Source organism: Dendropsophus ebraccatus, chromosome 14, assembly GCF_027789765.1.
Source record: "Dendropsophus ebraccatus isolate aDenEbr1 chromosome 14, aDenEbr1.pat, whole genome shotgun sequence".
Lineage (NCBI taxonomy): Eukaryota > Metazoa > Chordata > Amphibia > Anura > Hylidae > Dendropsophus > Dendropsophus ebraccatus.
The window spans coordinates 67001788-67019196 of NC_091467.1; the positions used below are offsets into that span (position 1 = coordinate 67001788).

The following is a 17409-nucleotide window of genomic DNA, read 5'->3' on the forward strand; positions in this document are numbered from 1 at the left end:
GGAAAAAAAGTTAAGGGGCCAATTCTCATTCTATGCAGGACTCATCTGTCTGCTGCAAAACTACAACTCCCAGCATGCCCTGACAGCCTTCGGCTGTCAGGGCATGCTGGGAGTTGTAGTTTTGCAACAGCCAGAGAGCCATTGGATATAATAGACAATGCTGGGCATGAAAGGGTTAATCCTTCCAGATCCCGGAGTCTATAGTGCTTCCTGCTGCGACATTTACAGTCAGGAAGTGACCTCAGCCTCGGAGGTGTCAGGTACAATGCGATTCCGCGTTTCACGCCTGATCGGGCCTCCATTGTGCTGATCCTCTGCCTAATCCCCAGGATTGAGCCTCGCTGGCAGGGCGCGTAGAGAACAGGGCGACACCCGGGGACGGCCAAGTCAGCTCAGGGAGGGCTATTCACTCTGGATGTCACTCCGTAACCGGGCGACGTCACCCACTGTGGCACCCAGCGACTGAAACGCGCAGAATCAGGAGGTCAGCGGCAAAGCTGAGGGCAGCGTCACATGTCCGAATTACGTCACCTCATAATCCTCATCTGGAATCTGCACGGATTGTGATGTGGATTTGAGAACGCCCGTTGATTTTCATGGTCTAATCCATGCGAAAATTTATAAAACATCACAAAACATTTTTTTTTACTCAAAATAGACTTCAAAAAATGTTGTGTGAACCTAGCCCAATCACTATACCAGGTGTCAGGTGCCCAGGATAATGGATATGGATAGGCCCCTCTATAGGGCCAATGGATAATGGATAGGGCCATCCTTTAGAGCCAATGGATAATGGATAGGGTTCTCCTATAGGGCCAATGTATAATGAATAGGGCCAATGGATAATGGATAGGGTTCTCCTATAGGGCCAATGTATAATGAATAAGCCAATGGATAATGGACAGGGTCCTCCTATAGGGCCAATGGATAATGGACAGGGTGCTCCCATAGGGCCAATGGATAATGGACAGGGTCTTCCTATAGGGCCAATGGATAATGGACAGGGTGCTCCCATAGGGCCAATGGATAATGGACAGGGTGCTCCCATAGGGCCAATGGATAATGGACAGGGTGCTCCCATAGGGCCAATGGATAATGGACAGGGTCTTCCTATAGGGCCAATGGATAATGGATAGGGTTCTCCTATAGGGCCAGTGGATAATGGACAGGGTGCTCCTATAGGGCCAATGGGTAATGGATAGGGTCCTCCTATAGGGCCAATGGATAATGCATAGGGTTCTCCTATAGGGCCAATGGATAATGCATAGGGTTCTCCTATAGGGCCAATGGATAATGGATAGGGTCCTCCTATAGGGCCAATGCATAATGGATAGGGTTCTCCTATAGAGCCAATGGATAATGAATAGGGCCAATGGATAATGGATAGGGTCTTCCTATAGGGCCAATGGATAATGGATAGGGTTCTCCTATAGGGCCAATGGATAATGCATAGGGTTCTCCTATAGGGCCAATGGATAATGCATATGGTTCTCCTATAGGACCAATGGATAATGGATAGGGCCAATGGATAATGGATAGGGTTCTCCTATAAGGCCAATGGATAATGCATAGGGTTCTCCTATAGGGCCAATGGATAATGGATAGGGCCATCCTTTAGAGCCAATGGATAATAGATAGGATCCTTCTATTGCGCCAGTGGATAATGGATAGACTCCTCCTATAGGGCCAGCAGATAATGGGTAGGGTTCTTCTATAGGGCCAGGGCATAATGGATAGGGTGCTCCTATAGGGCCAATTAGTAATAGATAGGGACATCCTATATGGCCAATGGATAATGAAAAGGGTCCTCCTATTGGGCCAATGGATAATGGATAGGGTTCTCCTATAGGGCCAGTGAATAATGGATAGGGTCTTCCTATAGGGCCAATGGATAATGGATAGGGTTCTCCTATAGGGCCAATGGATAATGGATAGGGTTCTCCTATAGGGCCAGTGGATAATGGATAGGGTTCTCCTATAGGGCCAATGGATAATGTCCCATTTCGTCCCGTTATCCTAATAAGCGCCAGTTATGTGTCTTGTTTTGCCGCCTGTAAGTTCGGAGCAAGGAATCTACCACAAAGAATAAGCAGCTCAGGAGATCTTGAAAACACAGCGAGGGGAGCCGTGTATCCAGAGTGATAGCGCGTCCGTCCAGCAGTCTGGAAGATTGCACAGGAGAGCGGTGAATAATTCATCACTTTTCAGCATTAACCCCGGTATAAGCAGCAAGGAGGCAAGCTGCCCCGTATACTGACACCACAGCATCCAGCAGGGAAGGGGTTACCACAATCTTTTGCATGGTTGCAGGAAAGCCATCCACATGGCGGCCCAGGGAGGCCCGGTGACCGTGGCACGGCCTGGCGGTGACCCCAAGCTCACTCCTTCATACACCACACAGGCTCTCGTCTGCCCGTCAGAGGGAATCTCAGCGCTCAGAGCGGGATCACCATATGTTCTTACCGCCATCAGTATAGGGTACTATTACACGGACACATCACGGCCGGGGGCAAGACCGAGACCCAACACTAATGGATGGGCAGAGCGAATGATTGGTTACATTATACTTATTTTATGTTCTGCTTTGGGTGTTTTCATGATAGGAAACTATGGAAATGTAATGCACAAAATGCCTTAAAGGAGAAGTCCAGCGAAATCTTTTTATTAAATTATTGTATTGCCCCCAAAAGTTATACAAATCACCAATATACACTTCTTACGGGAAATGCTTATAAACTTCCTGGATAACATGGTGATGTCACTTCCTGGATAACATGGTGATGTCACTTCCTGGATAACATGGTGATGTCACTTCCTGGATAACATGGTGATGTCACTTCCTGGATAACATGGTGATGTCACTTCCTGGATAACATGGTGATGTCACTTCCTGGATAACATGGTGATGTCACTTCCTGAATAAGATGGTGATGTCATGACCCGACTTCCAGAGCTGTGCGGGCTGTGGCTGCTGGACAGGATGATGGCACTGAGGGACACAGGGCACTGGGGAGACACTGAGCATCCCCCTGCCATCATCCTCTCCAGCAGCCACAGCCCACACAGCTCTGGGAGCCGGGTCATGACATCACCATGTTATCCAGGAAGTGACATCACCATGTTATCCAGGAAGTGACATCACCATGTTATCCAGGAAGTGACATCACCATGTTATCCAGGAAGTGACATCACCATGTTATCCAGGAAGTGACATCACCATGTTATCCAGGAAGTGAAGCCTTGATGCAATAGTAAGTGCAGGGAAAAAAACTCTTTATAAGCATTTCCCGTAATAAGTGTATATTGGTGATTTGTATAACTTTTGGGAAGTAATACAATACTTTAATAAAACTTTTCCCCGGACTTCTCCTTTAAGTTTTTCTGGGGGGGGTGGGGAAGATTCTGGAGAAAAATTGTGTTTTTCTATAATAAATAAATAAATTAAATAAATAAATAAATAATAGAATAATATAAAAATAAATAAATAGATTATGTATGTAAATAAATAAATAGAATAATAAATAAATCAATAAATAAAATAGAATAATAAGTAAATAATAGAATATAAATAAATAAATATGTTTAAAACAATAAACTAAATCATTATACTAAATAGTATAATATTAGTAAATCTTACTTTACTGAAAGAGTAGTAGATACTTGGAACAAACTTCCAGCAGATGTGGTTGGTAAATCTACAATAACAGAATGTAACCTGCCTGGTGTATACATACATCTATCCTAAGATACTAAGAAGGGGAATACTAAAAGGGCGGACTAGATGGACCCAGTTGTCTTTTTCTGCCGACAATCTTCTATGTTTCTATTATAATGAGATGCAAAAGATAAATACATATCATCATATAATAAAAATAATAACGTTACTGATAATAAATATATTCCCCACTACTGCACCATAACTAGCAACTGGGCCTCGTCTACATGGTGCAGTTTTTCTTCTTTTTTTGCTCCTTGCTTATATACCACTCCCTGCTGTGATACCACTCACAACCTGAAGGCAGGTGTGGCACTGTTTTAGGAAGGCGGCAGCCATGCTTTCCCGTATGTTCTTGTACACTCCCAGCAAGGCCGTACAATGGGACTCCGCGTGTGTGGCCGTCTGGTCTATAATATATATAACGCATAGTAGCTGGGGCCCCTGTTGTACTTTTTGGATTGGGACCTAGAAGGTTAAAGTTGCGTCTCTGCTGGGAGTTGTAGTCCATGGAAGTTGATTGTATCGCTCGGTCTCGCCCCCCCTCTCGGTTTTCCCGACGCCGTTCCTGCTCAGTGACAGATTTGTCTTGGAGGATTTGCAGGAGCCAATTAAGATGGATTCATAAACATCGCAAATTATAAGTAAGGAAAGGATTAGGATTCGCAGATCTCACACGATGCGAGGAAGACGGCAAAGAGCTCCAATATATTACCGGGTTATCCAGGATTAGACAAACATGGCTGCTTTCTGCCAGAAACAGTGCCACATCTGTCCTCAGGCTGAGGGTGGTATTGCACCTCGGCTCCATTCCTTTTAGTTAAACTGAGCTGCAGTACCGTACACAACCTGAAGACAAGAGGGGCGCTGCAAGAAATATTTTTGTTATATTTATATTACTGGCCGCTGATTGGTTGGTAAGCAGGCTGGAGTCACACGCTTGTCCTTAATCTTGTCTAGTCTCACCTTGAGCGAGTTCTTGGGTTTCTGGGACGGGGGGTTGAGATCTTCATGGACCCGGTCCAGGAGCCACAGCAGGAACTCCAAGGCGTCGTGTTGAGAATTCCCTCGAAATTGGGAACCGTACTTGGCCACGACATTCTGAAAGAGAGAAGAGAGGTGGTCACCGATCAGGGGCAACGGCTAAGGGTCGGCCATATACCTGTACGGACGTTATTCTCATGCTTGGCTGGTGGTCCCGCACACCCCCAATAATACGCATATCTCATGGACCTCATGGGTAACAGGAGCACACACCTACCAAGCACCATTGATAATACTGGCACCCCCCCCCCATGTGGTGATGGGACTTTTGGGGCACCAGGTGTGGTCTTTATCTTAGCGCCCCCTATAGTTACACCCTGGTCATGCGTATAGGGATCATACTGAATACAGTATCTAGAATTTCGGGACATTCTTAGGCGGGTCACATGCCATTGCTGGGATTCCTCGCTGCTCAGTAGAACCGGTCTATGGCATACCTGGCTATTACCACACCTGCTGGGTAGCGGTACCACGTCCGCACTACAGCACCCATTATTGTTCCCCAGACCTGCTGGGTGACCCCCATCCTCCTCCCTGTATAGTGGACGCTGCAGGCGCCAGGGGTTAAGATGCCACAATGACAGGTCACTAGAGGACAGGAGGAAAGGTAAATATAGACAGCGCCCGCCCCGGCCACTGACTCATCCTCCCAGCGTATCACCGATCGCCTACACACCATTACACCGGGGAGAGCTAGGGAAAACAGGCTGCAGGGACAGCGTATCTAAGCCATGGGATACAGTCTGCTGAGCAGGTGTATCTAAGCCATGGGATACAGTCTGCTGAGCCGGTGTATCTAAGCCATGGGATACAGTCTGCTGGCACAGCGTATCTAAGCCATGGGATACAGTCTGCTGGCACAGCATATCTAAGCCATGGGATACAGTCTGCTGGGACAGCGTATCTAAGCCATGGGATACAGTCTGCTAAGCTGGTGTATCTAAGCCATGGGATACAGTCTGCTGAGCAGGTGTATCTAAGCCATGGGATACAGTCTGCTGAGACGGTGTATCTAAGCCATGGGATACAGTCTGCTGGGACAGCATATCTAAGCCATGGGATACAGTCTGCTGGGACAGCATATCTAAGCCATGGGATACAATCTGCTGGGACAGCATATCTAAGCCATGGGATACAATCTGATGGGACAGCATATCTAAGCCATGGGATACAGTCTGCTGGGACAGCGTATCTAAGCCATGGGATACAGTGTATCTAAGCCAATCCTATGTGATACTGTCTGCTGAGCCAATGTATCTAAGCCATGTGATACTGTCTGCTGAGCCAGTGTATCTAAGTCAATCCTATGTGATACTGTCTGCTGAGCTAGTGTATCTAGGCCATGTGATACTGTCTGCTGAGCTGGTGTATCCAAGCCATGTGATACTGTCTGCTGAGCTGGTGTATCTAAACCATGCAATACAGTTTGTTGAGCCGGTGTATCTAAGCCGATCCTTTGTGATACTGTCTGCTGAGCCGGTGTATCTAAGCCATGTGATACAGTCTGCTGAGCCGGTGTATCTAAGCCGATTCTATGTGATACTGTCTGCTTAGCTGGTGTATCTAAGCCTTGTGATACAGACTGCTGAGACGGTGTATCATGTGATGTGATGCTGCTGTATTTAAACCTATTATATGTTATACTGTCTAGATGAGATGGTGTATCTAAGCCCATCATGAGTGAAATGGTGTGCTCAGCCAAAGTATCTAAACCTATCATGTGCCATACTGTTTGCTGAGCTTCTGTATCTAATCCTACCATATACTATACTCTCTGATGAGTTAAAGTATCTGAGCCTATAAAGTGTGATAGATGTGTGATCACACACCAAAGGCTTAGATACTCCAGCTCATCACTATTACACGAGAGCCTTAGATACAATAGACAGTATCACACAATAAAGGATCATACATCATGGGCTTAGATACTCTAGCACATCACAAAGTATCACAGATGGCATACTTAGATACACTAGCTCACCAGGTACGCTAACTCATGTGTGATACTGTCTGCTAAGCTGTTGTATCAAAACCTGTCATGTGTGATACTGCCAGTGTATCTAATCCTGCATCATGTGATAGTGTCTTCTGAGACGTATCTAATCTTATATTGAGTGATACAGTTTGTTAAGCCACAGTATCTAAGCTTATCATGTGTAATACAATCTGCTGAGCTTGTGTATCTAAGCATGTTGAGTGTGATACTGTTTGCAGACAGGGTCTGTATAAGCTTTCCTGATGGACAATAACAGACACATATGGCTGCACCCTGGACGTCCACACAACTGACCTCTGACCCCTCATTTCCGCCATTAGTATTCTGTATTCTTATGGTATAAAGATTCCCTCCCAGTCAGACCAGTTCATTACTCTCCACAACCCCCCCCCTTCTATGGTGGTGAGGGGGGGGGGGGGGGGTACTGGTAATGGAGCCCAAAGGACTGAAGTCCCACAGACCGGTCCTGTTCATTCACACTGAACCATTGTGTGCGGGAAACCGGTTTATCTGCTGTTCCCGCTCACAGCACATTAACCTCTGCACCACCGCCACTACCTGTATAGAAATAGGCCTATGTTATACCAGCATGCTCCATATCACTATATACAGGAGATACCTAGGTTATACCAGCTGTACATATATAATTATATACAGGAGATACCCAGGTTATACCAGCTTTACATATATAATTATATACAGGAGGTACCCAGGTTATACCAGCATGCTTCATATCACTATATACAGGAGATACCCAGGTTATACCAGCTGTACATATATAGTTATATACAGTATATACCCAGGTTATACCAGCTGTACATATATCATTATATACAGGAGATACACAGGTTATACCAGCTGTACATATATAATTATATACAGTATATACCCAGGTTATACCAGCTGTACATATATAATTATATACAGGAGATCCCCAGGTTATACCAGCTGTACATATATAATTATATACAGGAGATCCCCAGGTTATACCAGCTGTACATATATAATTATATACAGTATACACCCAGGTTATACCAGCTGTACATATATAATTATATACAGCAGATACCCGGGTTATACCAGCTGTACATATATAACTATATACAGGAGATCCCCAGATTATACCAGCTGTACATATATAATTATATACAGGAGATACCCAGGTTATACCAGCTGTACATATATAATTATATACAGGAGATCCCCAGGTTATACCAGCTGTACATATATAATTATATACAGGAGATACCCAGGTTATACCAGCTGTACATATATAACTATATAAAGGAGATACCCAGGTTATACCAGCTGTACATATATAACTATATACAGGAGATCCCCAGATTATACCAGCTGTACATATATAATTATATACAGGAGATACCCAGGTTATACCAGCTGTACATATATAATTATATACAGGAGATCCCCAGGTTATACCAGCTGTACATATATAATTATATACAGGAGATACCCAGGTTATACCAGCTGTACATATATAACTATATAAAGGAGATACCCAGGTTATACCAGCTGTACATATATAGTTATATACATCAGATACCCAGGTTATAGCAGCTGTACATATATAATTATATACAGGAGATCCCCAGGTTATAGCAGCTGTACATATATAATTATATACAGGAGATCCCCAGGTTATAGCAGCTGTACATATATACAGGAGATCCCCAGGTTATAGCAGCTGTACATATATACGGGAGATCCCCAGGTTATAGCAGCTGTACATATATAAAGGAGATACCCAGGTTATAGCAGCTGTACATATATAATTATATACAGGAGATCCCCAGGTTATAGCAGCTGTACATATATAATTATATACAGGAGATCCCCAGGTTATAGCAGCTGTACATATATACAGGAGATCCCCAGGTTATAGCAGCTGTACATATATACAGGAGATCCCCAGGTTATAGCAGCTGTACATATATACAGGAGATCCCCAGGTTATAGCAGCTGTACATATATAATTATATACAGGAGATCCCCAGGTTATAGCAGCTGTACATATATACAGGAGATACCCAGGTTATACCAGCTGTACATATATAATTATATACAGGAGATACCCAGGTTATACCAGCTGTACATATATACAGTATATACCTAGGTTGTAGCAGCTGTACATATATACAGGAGATCCCCAGGTTATAGCAGCACGCTCCATGTCACTATATATAGGATGTCAGTGACTATTTTCCTGTCTATGACATGGCAGATAAGATCGGAGGTGGCGGTGATCCGCTCCTGCCCACGATGTCACCGTCTGCCGCATTACATTCCACTCATGACTCGCATTTCCCAGTATGAAGAATGATTTAACCCCTTGTGATCCTCAGGATGCGGCCGCTTGTGTTATTCTCAATTCTCTTTAGTGGAGGAGCAGATTTCCCATGAACTCACTGCTGCCCCCTGCTGGATACCACACTCTGCATGGCCTCCCAGGGGGATATGTGGTTCATACAAGTGGTTGTCACCCTGTGAGCCCGGTCCCATCACTTACGTATAGCTGATAGTGAATGGCCCCCATTGTCAGGTGCAGCAGGTAGGAGTATTGTCTCCCTCCATCGCCCCAGGGGTGAACGTGGGGCCAAAGCGCTACATTCCCATGACGCCAGAGCCGAGCGCCCTGGCACGAAACACGTCCTCCATTACCGAGTCCCACACATTCCAAACCGGTGTGTCAGGTCCAGCCGTATCTGTGAGCCCCGCGCACGTACCCAGCCGCGAGGTGCACAGCGTATACTGGATAACAGGGGAAAACCAGAGACTTACTGGAACCTGTTACATAATGTACTGAAATAATGCACATAGTGATGTCACCGTACTGGTATAATGCACATAGTGATGTCACCGTACTGGTATAATGTACATAGTGATGTCACCGTACTGGTATTATGCACATAGTGATGTCACCGTACTGGTATTATGCACATAGTGATGTCACCGTACTGGTATAATGCACATAGTGATGTCACCGTACTGGTATTATGCACATAGTGATGTCACCGTACTGGTATTATGCACATAGTGATGTCACCGTACTGGTATAATGCACATAGTGATGTCACCGTACTGGTATAATACACATAGTGATGCCACCGTACTGGTATAATGCACATAGTGATGTCACCGTACTGGTATAACGCACATAGTGATGTCACCGTACTGGTATAATACACATAGTGATGTCACCGTACTGGTATAATACACATAGTGATGTCACCGTACTGGTATAATGCACATAGTGATGTCACCGTACTGGTATAATGCACATAGTGATGTCACCGTACTGGTATAATACACATAGTGATGTCACCGTACTGATATAATGCACATAGTGATGTCACCGTACTGGTATAATGCACATAGTGATGTCACCGTACTGGTATTATGCACATAGTGATGTCACCGTACTGGTATTATGCACATAGTGATGTCACCGTACTGGTATAATGCACATAGTGATGTCACCGTACTGGTATAATACACATAGTGATGCCACCGTACTGGTATAATGCACATAGTGATGTCACCGTACTGGTATAACGCACATAGTGATGTCACCGTACTGGTATAATGCACATAGTGATGTCACCGTACTGGTATAATGCACATAGTGATGTCACCGTACTGGTATAACACACATAGTGATGTCACCGTACTGGTATAATGCACATAGTGATGTCACCGTACTGGTATAATGCACATAGTGATGTCACCGTACTGGTATAATGCACATAGTGATGTCACCGTACTGGTATAATACACATAGTGATGTCACCGTACTGGTATAATGCACATAGTGATGTCACCGTACTGGTATAATACACATAGTGATGTCACCGTACTGGTATAATGCACATAGTGATGTCACCGTACTGGTATTATGCACATAGTGATGTCACCGTACTGGTATTATGCACATAGTGATGTCACCGTACTGGTATAATGCACATAGTGATGTCACCGTACTGGTATAATACACATAGTGATGCCACCGTACTGGTATAATGCACATAGTGATGTCACCGTACTGGTATAACGCACATAGTGATGTCACCGTACTGGTATAATGCACATAGTGATGTCACCGTACTGGTATAACGCACATAGTGATGTCACCGTACTGGTATAATGCACATAGTGATGTCACCGTACTGGTATAATGCACATAGTGATGTCACCGTACTGGTATAATGCACATAGTGATGTCACCGTACTGGTATAATGCACATAGTGATGTCACCGTACTGGTATAATACACATAGTGATGTCACCGTACTGGTATAATACACATAGTGATGTCACCGTACTGGTATAATGCACATAGTGATGTCACCGTACTGGTATAATACACATAGTGATGTCACCATACTGGTATAATACACATAGTGATGTCACCATACTGGTATAATACACATAGTGATGTCACCGTACTGGTATAATACACATAGTGATGTCACCGTACTGGTATAATGCACATAGTGATGTCACCGTACTGGTATAATACACATAGTGATGTCACCGTACTGGTATAACACACATAGTGATGTCACCGTACTGGTATAATGCACATAGTGATGTCACCGTACTGGTATAATACACATAGTGATGTCACCGTACTGGTATAACACACATAGTGATGTCACCGTACTGGTATAATGCACATAGTGATGTCACCGTACTGGTATAATACACATAGTGATGTCACCGTACTGGTATAATACACATAGTGATGCAATTTGGGCAAACAACTGTAAGAGCTCTAAACTTTTGTACAACTTTTCTGGAGACCATGTGGTGCCTCTCCGGCCCTCGGTGGCCCAGCAGGACTGCTGGTTACCCTGTAGCTTGGAGACTCAGAGGTTACTATGAGAGCCGTCACCAACAAGCCAGTCCAGCGGCTATGGGAAAGAAGCCGCTACAGGGATTGTCGCGCTCTTCAGTGTGTGCAATGTGGTCGGACCAGTTTGTGAGCTCAGCGGCGGCTGCACACCAGGGCCGCAATCCAACAGGCTCAATATTTACTCAGATAGCAGAGGAGCTGAAGACAACAGGAAGCCGCAGCGTACAGAGGCATGCAATATGGACGCCCCAGAGATACGCTGCGGCGGGGGCTGGGACTCCGCACACACTCCATAGAACAATACACAGGGATGGCACAGGGTCACCTCTCCTACACAGGCCTAGTATAGGGTTATACTGTATGAAGAAGACCACTTGCACCTTCCTGCAACATTGTGCCTCAATGCAACAACATCAGAAATCTCTCACACATCTCTCTTAGGTCCCACTGCATTCTGTACACTATTTGCACCTTCCTGCAATATTGTGCAATACCACCACAGACAAGTCAAGGGCTATATGGCACCCTGTAGACTGTTTATGCCTTCCTGCAACATTGCGTCTAAGTACAAGGCCGCCTCAGACCTTGCCCTATATCAATAGGCAAAGCATTGCGTCACATCTTCCTCTCTGGCCTAGTCTAGGGATATACAGCAGCTTGGTCATTACTTGCGCCATTCTGCAACTTTGTGTCTCAATGCAATGCTACCACAATCTTGCCATCTCTTAAATGGGTACTTCAGTGAAATGCTTTTTGTTTCAAATCAACTGGTTACATAGAAAGTTATATAGATTTGTAATTTACTTCTGTTTAAAAAATCCAGTACTTATCAGCCACTGTATGTCCTGCAGGAAGTGGTGTATTCTTTCCAGTGTGACACAGTGCTCTCTGCTGCCACCTCTGTCCATGTCAGGAACTGCCCAGAGCAGGAGAGGTTTTCTATGGGGATTTGCTGCTGCTCTGGACAGTTCCTGACATGGACAGAGATGGCAGCAGAGTGCACTGTGTCAGAGTAGGAAGAATACACCACTTCCCGCAGGACATACAGCAGCTGATAAGTACTGGAAGACTGGAGATTTTTAAATAGAAGTAAATTACAAATCTATATAACTTTCTGACACAAGTTGATTTGAAAGAAAAAGATGTTCACTGGATAATAAGCAGGCTATGCAATGGATCACATCTTCAACAGTGGCCTAGTCTAGGGTTCTACTGCATCCTGTCCACCATTGGCACCTTCCTGCAACATTGTGTCTCTATGCAACAGTACCACAGATCTTGCCATATAGCAATTCATTTCACCACATCTTCCACACTGGCCCAGTCTAGGGCTATATGGTATATATCCTGTATTTGCGCCTTCCTGCAACATTGTGAAACAATTTAATACTACATGGTTGCTCCATAAAACTCATCAATAGGGGTAAAAGTACTGAGGCCAAAAGTCATAGAAGTGCTGCTGTAGGACTAGAGAAGTTATACTGTGCAGCGTCATGTACGTACAGGACTGTGGTAGTACTGAGCTGGTACCTGAGTAGTTGCCAGCTAAGTGTAGACCAAGAACAAGATGGAGATGAAGATATGTAAGTGATATATGTGCTTGGCATCTGGCCCAGCTCACGTGCCCGCTCAGTGTTATAGAGAGTCCTTGCTATGGGGCATTTACCGCTCAGCTTCGCAACGTACTAATAACCCGAAGTGTGTAGTATTGTGTAACGCAACACAAACAACAATAGAAACCTAACACCATAGATAATGGGCTCGTCTGGTCGGCTGCTCTCCTGGCCTCAGGCGAACAAAGGTTCAAATCGCCAGATGGCGAAATGGGATTCATGGCTGTAATGTGTGATATCCAGGGCTTTACCCCATTCCTGCAGACACCTGGCATTGGGCTTACTTCATGGGTTTCGGGATGGATGTTCATATTGGAGGCAGATGGAAACTTTAGGACTCTTACAACTGGAGATGGTTCATGGGTATAACTACCAGGATGGCGCCACCTAGATCATGGGTATAACTACCAGGGTGGTGCCACCTAGATCATAGGTATAAACTACCAGGATGGCGCCACCTAGATCATGGGTATAACTACCAGGATGGTGCCACCTAGATCATGGGTATAACTACCAGGATGGCGACACCAAGATCATGGGTATAACTACCAGGATAGCACCACATAGATCATGGGTATAACTACCAGGATAGCACCACCTTGTTCATAGGTATAACTACAAGGATAGCACCACCTAATTTATGGGCATAACCACCAGGGTGGCATCTCTTATGGGGCTCAGCTTCACTCACCTTGGATGCGGCAGCATAAAAGTATTATGGGTCACCCCTTTAAGTTTTTGTTCTGCTGACAGTGGTCATAGTGGAGTGGGACCCAGTGTCTACATGTGACACTACTGATCTTGTGGGACCACTAGAAGGGGACACCAAGAGGGGATCACTGCAGTTCTAAACAGGAGCATAACTGGGGCAAGGAAATAAGGTGCTGGGGGCGCCACCATGCCAATTTGCCTTGGCTAGTGTATTCAGATAGGGGCTAGTGAACAAAACAAAACCTAAGTTTTGGCACCAGATGATAACGCCCAACATTGTGGTACAGAGCTCCAAATCATCTGCATAGATGTAGTAAAACAGTAAAATTGTGCCTGCCAGCAGCCACCACTAGGGGGAGCTTAAGAGCTTTCTGTATACTATTTGCCTCAATAACAGAACAGTACCCAGTAAGCTCCCCCTAGTGGTGACTACAGGCAGACAGAATTTTATTATGTATCTATGCAGAAGGTTTGAATTCGTCACAGGGATACAGGATGACGGGTTACATTCCCTCCAGCTGGGAAGAGGTTAAGCATGCAGGAACGTACTACCAGCCGTCACGTATATGGGAGGCCGGGGGAAGCCTCCGGCAGCGGCTGGTGCAGGGATCCTCTCCGGGGACGCTGAGGCTTTTAATTTAATTGTGCGCAGCGTTTTATCAATTGGATAATTCCCTGGTGGTGACTTTGAGGCGACACCTGAGATCAGTCACCTTGATGCTCATCACTTAGTATACGGGTGGGTTACTGGAGGCACTTCAGGCATTACAGTTACTATAGGCAGTGATGGGACTGTACAGGACCCAATGGTACTGTGCCCAGAGCCTGTAGTAACCCAGCGCAGTTACTGATGGGCAGTACTGACATAACTATAGTGTTGCAAAACTACAACTCCCAACATACCTGAGAACCTGATGGACGAAGGTTGGGGGAACTCTACTCTAACGCATCAGTCATTGCATGCTGAGAGTTGTAGTTTTGCAATGGCTGGACAACCAGAGGTCGGGAAACATTGCTGAATCTGTGAGGGTATGATGGGAGTTGTAGTTCTGCAACAGCCCACAAGTAGGGGAACACTGCTATGAAGTTTAGAAAATGATGAGAGTTATAGTTTTAGAACAGCTATAGAGCCATAATTTGGAGAACACTAATAGAGGTTTCACGGTGCATGATGGGAGTTGTAGTTTAGCAACTGCTGTAGCGCTACAGGTAGGGAAACACTGCGCTAACGTGTATATCATGGATGGGGAACCTTCGGCCCTCCAGCTGTTGCAAAACTACAATTCCCATCATGCCTGGGCAGCCGAAGCTAAAGCTTCGGCTGCCCAGGCATGATGGGAATTGTAGTTTTGCAACACGCTGGTGGGCCGAAGGTTCCCCATCCCTGGTGTATATGAATCTATCAGGGAATGATGAGAGTTGTAGGTATAGAAACACGGGTTGCAATGTGTATGGGGGGGTGTGAATCAGAGCATGCTGGGAGTTGTAGTTTGGACCTAGGCAGGATTATAAATGGTACATGGTTGGGGGGGGACCCTGACGGCTTCATGGTCAGTAAGTTTACTAGGAGTCAGCAAAATGATATTTTATGGTGGACGTTATGTATGAAGAGCGGGAGATATGCTCCGCCCCTCCAGGCGTCAGTAAGACACTATCAGTCAGTAAATCTGCCCCATAACACGCAGTCAGGACAGGATAACATCTCTGGTCACATGACCAAAACTAGATGAAACAAACTTCTCTTTAATGAGTGTTTGTGGAGTGTTAATTACCCGGCAGAACAACAGAGCCTCTGTCCTGTGAGTGATATTGTTATAATCACTCAGCGATGACATCATCGGCGGCTAGATAATAAATAACCTCTGACTGTGGATGATTAACCGGTGAGCGGGGTAAGGGTATGTTCACACCGGACGATAGAAGATTATAATGTGTATGAAACTAGAGGGGAAAAAAAAAAAATCACAAAAAGAGCGCCACACCTGTCTTCAGTTTGTGCGCGGTATTACATCTCGATGGAACGGAGCTGCAGTACCACACACAGACCGATGACAAGAGTGGCGCCGTATCATAACCCCTTTAAGACGTTATTGAGTGTTATGAGAAATTTTGCACTCACCTTAAAGTCCACAGAAAGTTGAGGGGTGTACTCCAAAGTCCAGAGACCCCTAACCAAGGAGGCCAACCTCTCGGTGACTTCCCCCCGTCCGGTTGGTGCGGTCTCCTCTGTGGACCCCTTCTGAAGACCCTCGCCCCCCTTAGGCCTTTCCAGTTCTGCCCTGAACTGCTCCATCCCCAGGTACTCGGCCAGCAGGTCGGTGTTACTCAGGCACTGGACTACCGCGTTCATGAAGCAGGTGTTCCCATGGTTCTTGAGCCCCTGGACCCCTGGAACCTTCTCGTCGGAGCCCAAGGATGACCTCTCCTGGCCCTTGGCCACCATGGGAGCTTTGCCCAGGTTGTTGTTGCTGTCACCTCCTTGGACCACTCTACAATCTTCATGTGAGGACCCTCCGGGTTGGTGGTCCTGCTTGAAGCCCCCGTCATCATCCTCCCTATACAGGTTGTTCCTCTCTACGTCCATCAGGTGGGACAAATTGCTCAAAGTTTTAAGGACCCTCTGCATGAAATTGCCCATAGACTTGAGGGACTTGCTGCGGAAGAGCTTCTTGGAGCCCGAGCTCTTGTCTTTGGCCGGTTTGTCTTGCTCCTCCATGGCGTCTTCTTCACCTGAGAGTCCTGCAGACTCCTCTACCTGCTGGGCTTAGAGTACAGGTTGACCAGGAAGAAGGACACCAGGCTCTTCTAGCAATCCTCCCTTACAGAGTGCGTCTCCCCATGGCTGCTAGAAGGGGGGACCTGTCACCCCATAGAGGTGGCCCCATCCTACCTGGCCGGGGAAGGTGTGCCTGCCATTGTGTCCCTGGAGCAGAGTAGTGGCAGGTCTCCGGCAGGCGGGAGCGGAGCTGCTGCTGGGCTCTGCTCCACCTCCACACTAGGAATATTATTAGCTGGGCTGCTTTACTTTCAGAAGGCAAGCAATGGGAGGCAGGGGGAGGAGGAGGAGGGAGCCTCTGCTGGTCACCAGGGGGTAGTACAGCCTGACAGATCCCATCCCCAGTGTGTCACCCATCCCTGAGTGTCTCATCCGCTGCCTGCAGGATAATCTATGGACAAGAGAGGGATCAGGGCTGGATGGACAGGAGCTGCCCCCTGCTTACTCTGCACATGCCGCAGCCCCAGGGGATTATGGGGGGAAGCCACTGGGCAACTTTAGGACACTATCTGCTGAGCCAATGTATCTAAGGCCTTTATGTGTGATACTGTTTACTGAGCTGGTGTATCTAAGCCTATCATGTGTGATACTGCACGCTGATCAGTGTATCTAAGTCCGTCATGTGTGATATTGTGTGCTGAGCCAATGTATCTAAGCCCATTATGTGTGATACTGTTTACT

The 17409-nt window shown here is 45.9% G+C and overlaps 1 protein-coding gene across 1 annotated transcript in view; it reads right to left on the reverse strand.

The window, feature by feature from the left end:
• Positions 1-16933, reverse strand: part of USP43 (ubiquitin specific peptidase 43) — a 41362-nt gene extending 24429 nt beyond the window's left edge. Inside the window, exons 1-2 of the mRNA XM_069952925.1 lie at positions 16072-16933; positions 4682-4816 (exon numbers count right to left, since the gene is read on the reverse strand). Of these exons, the coding sequence (XP_069809026.1) occupies positions 4682-4816; positions 16072-16668 (732 nt within the window). The 5' untranslated portion in view covers positions 16669-16933. The remainder of the gene's footprint in view (positions 1-4681; positions 4817-16071) is intronic.
• Between the last annotated feature and the right edge of the window lie 476 nt (positions 16934-17409).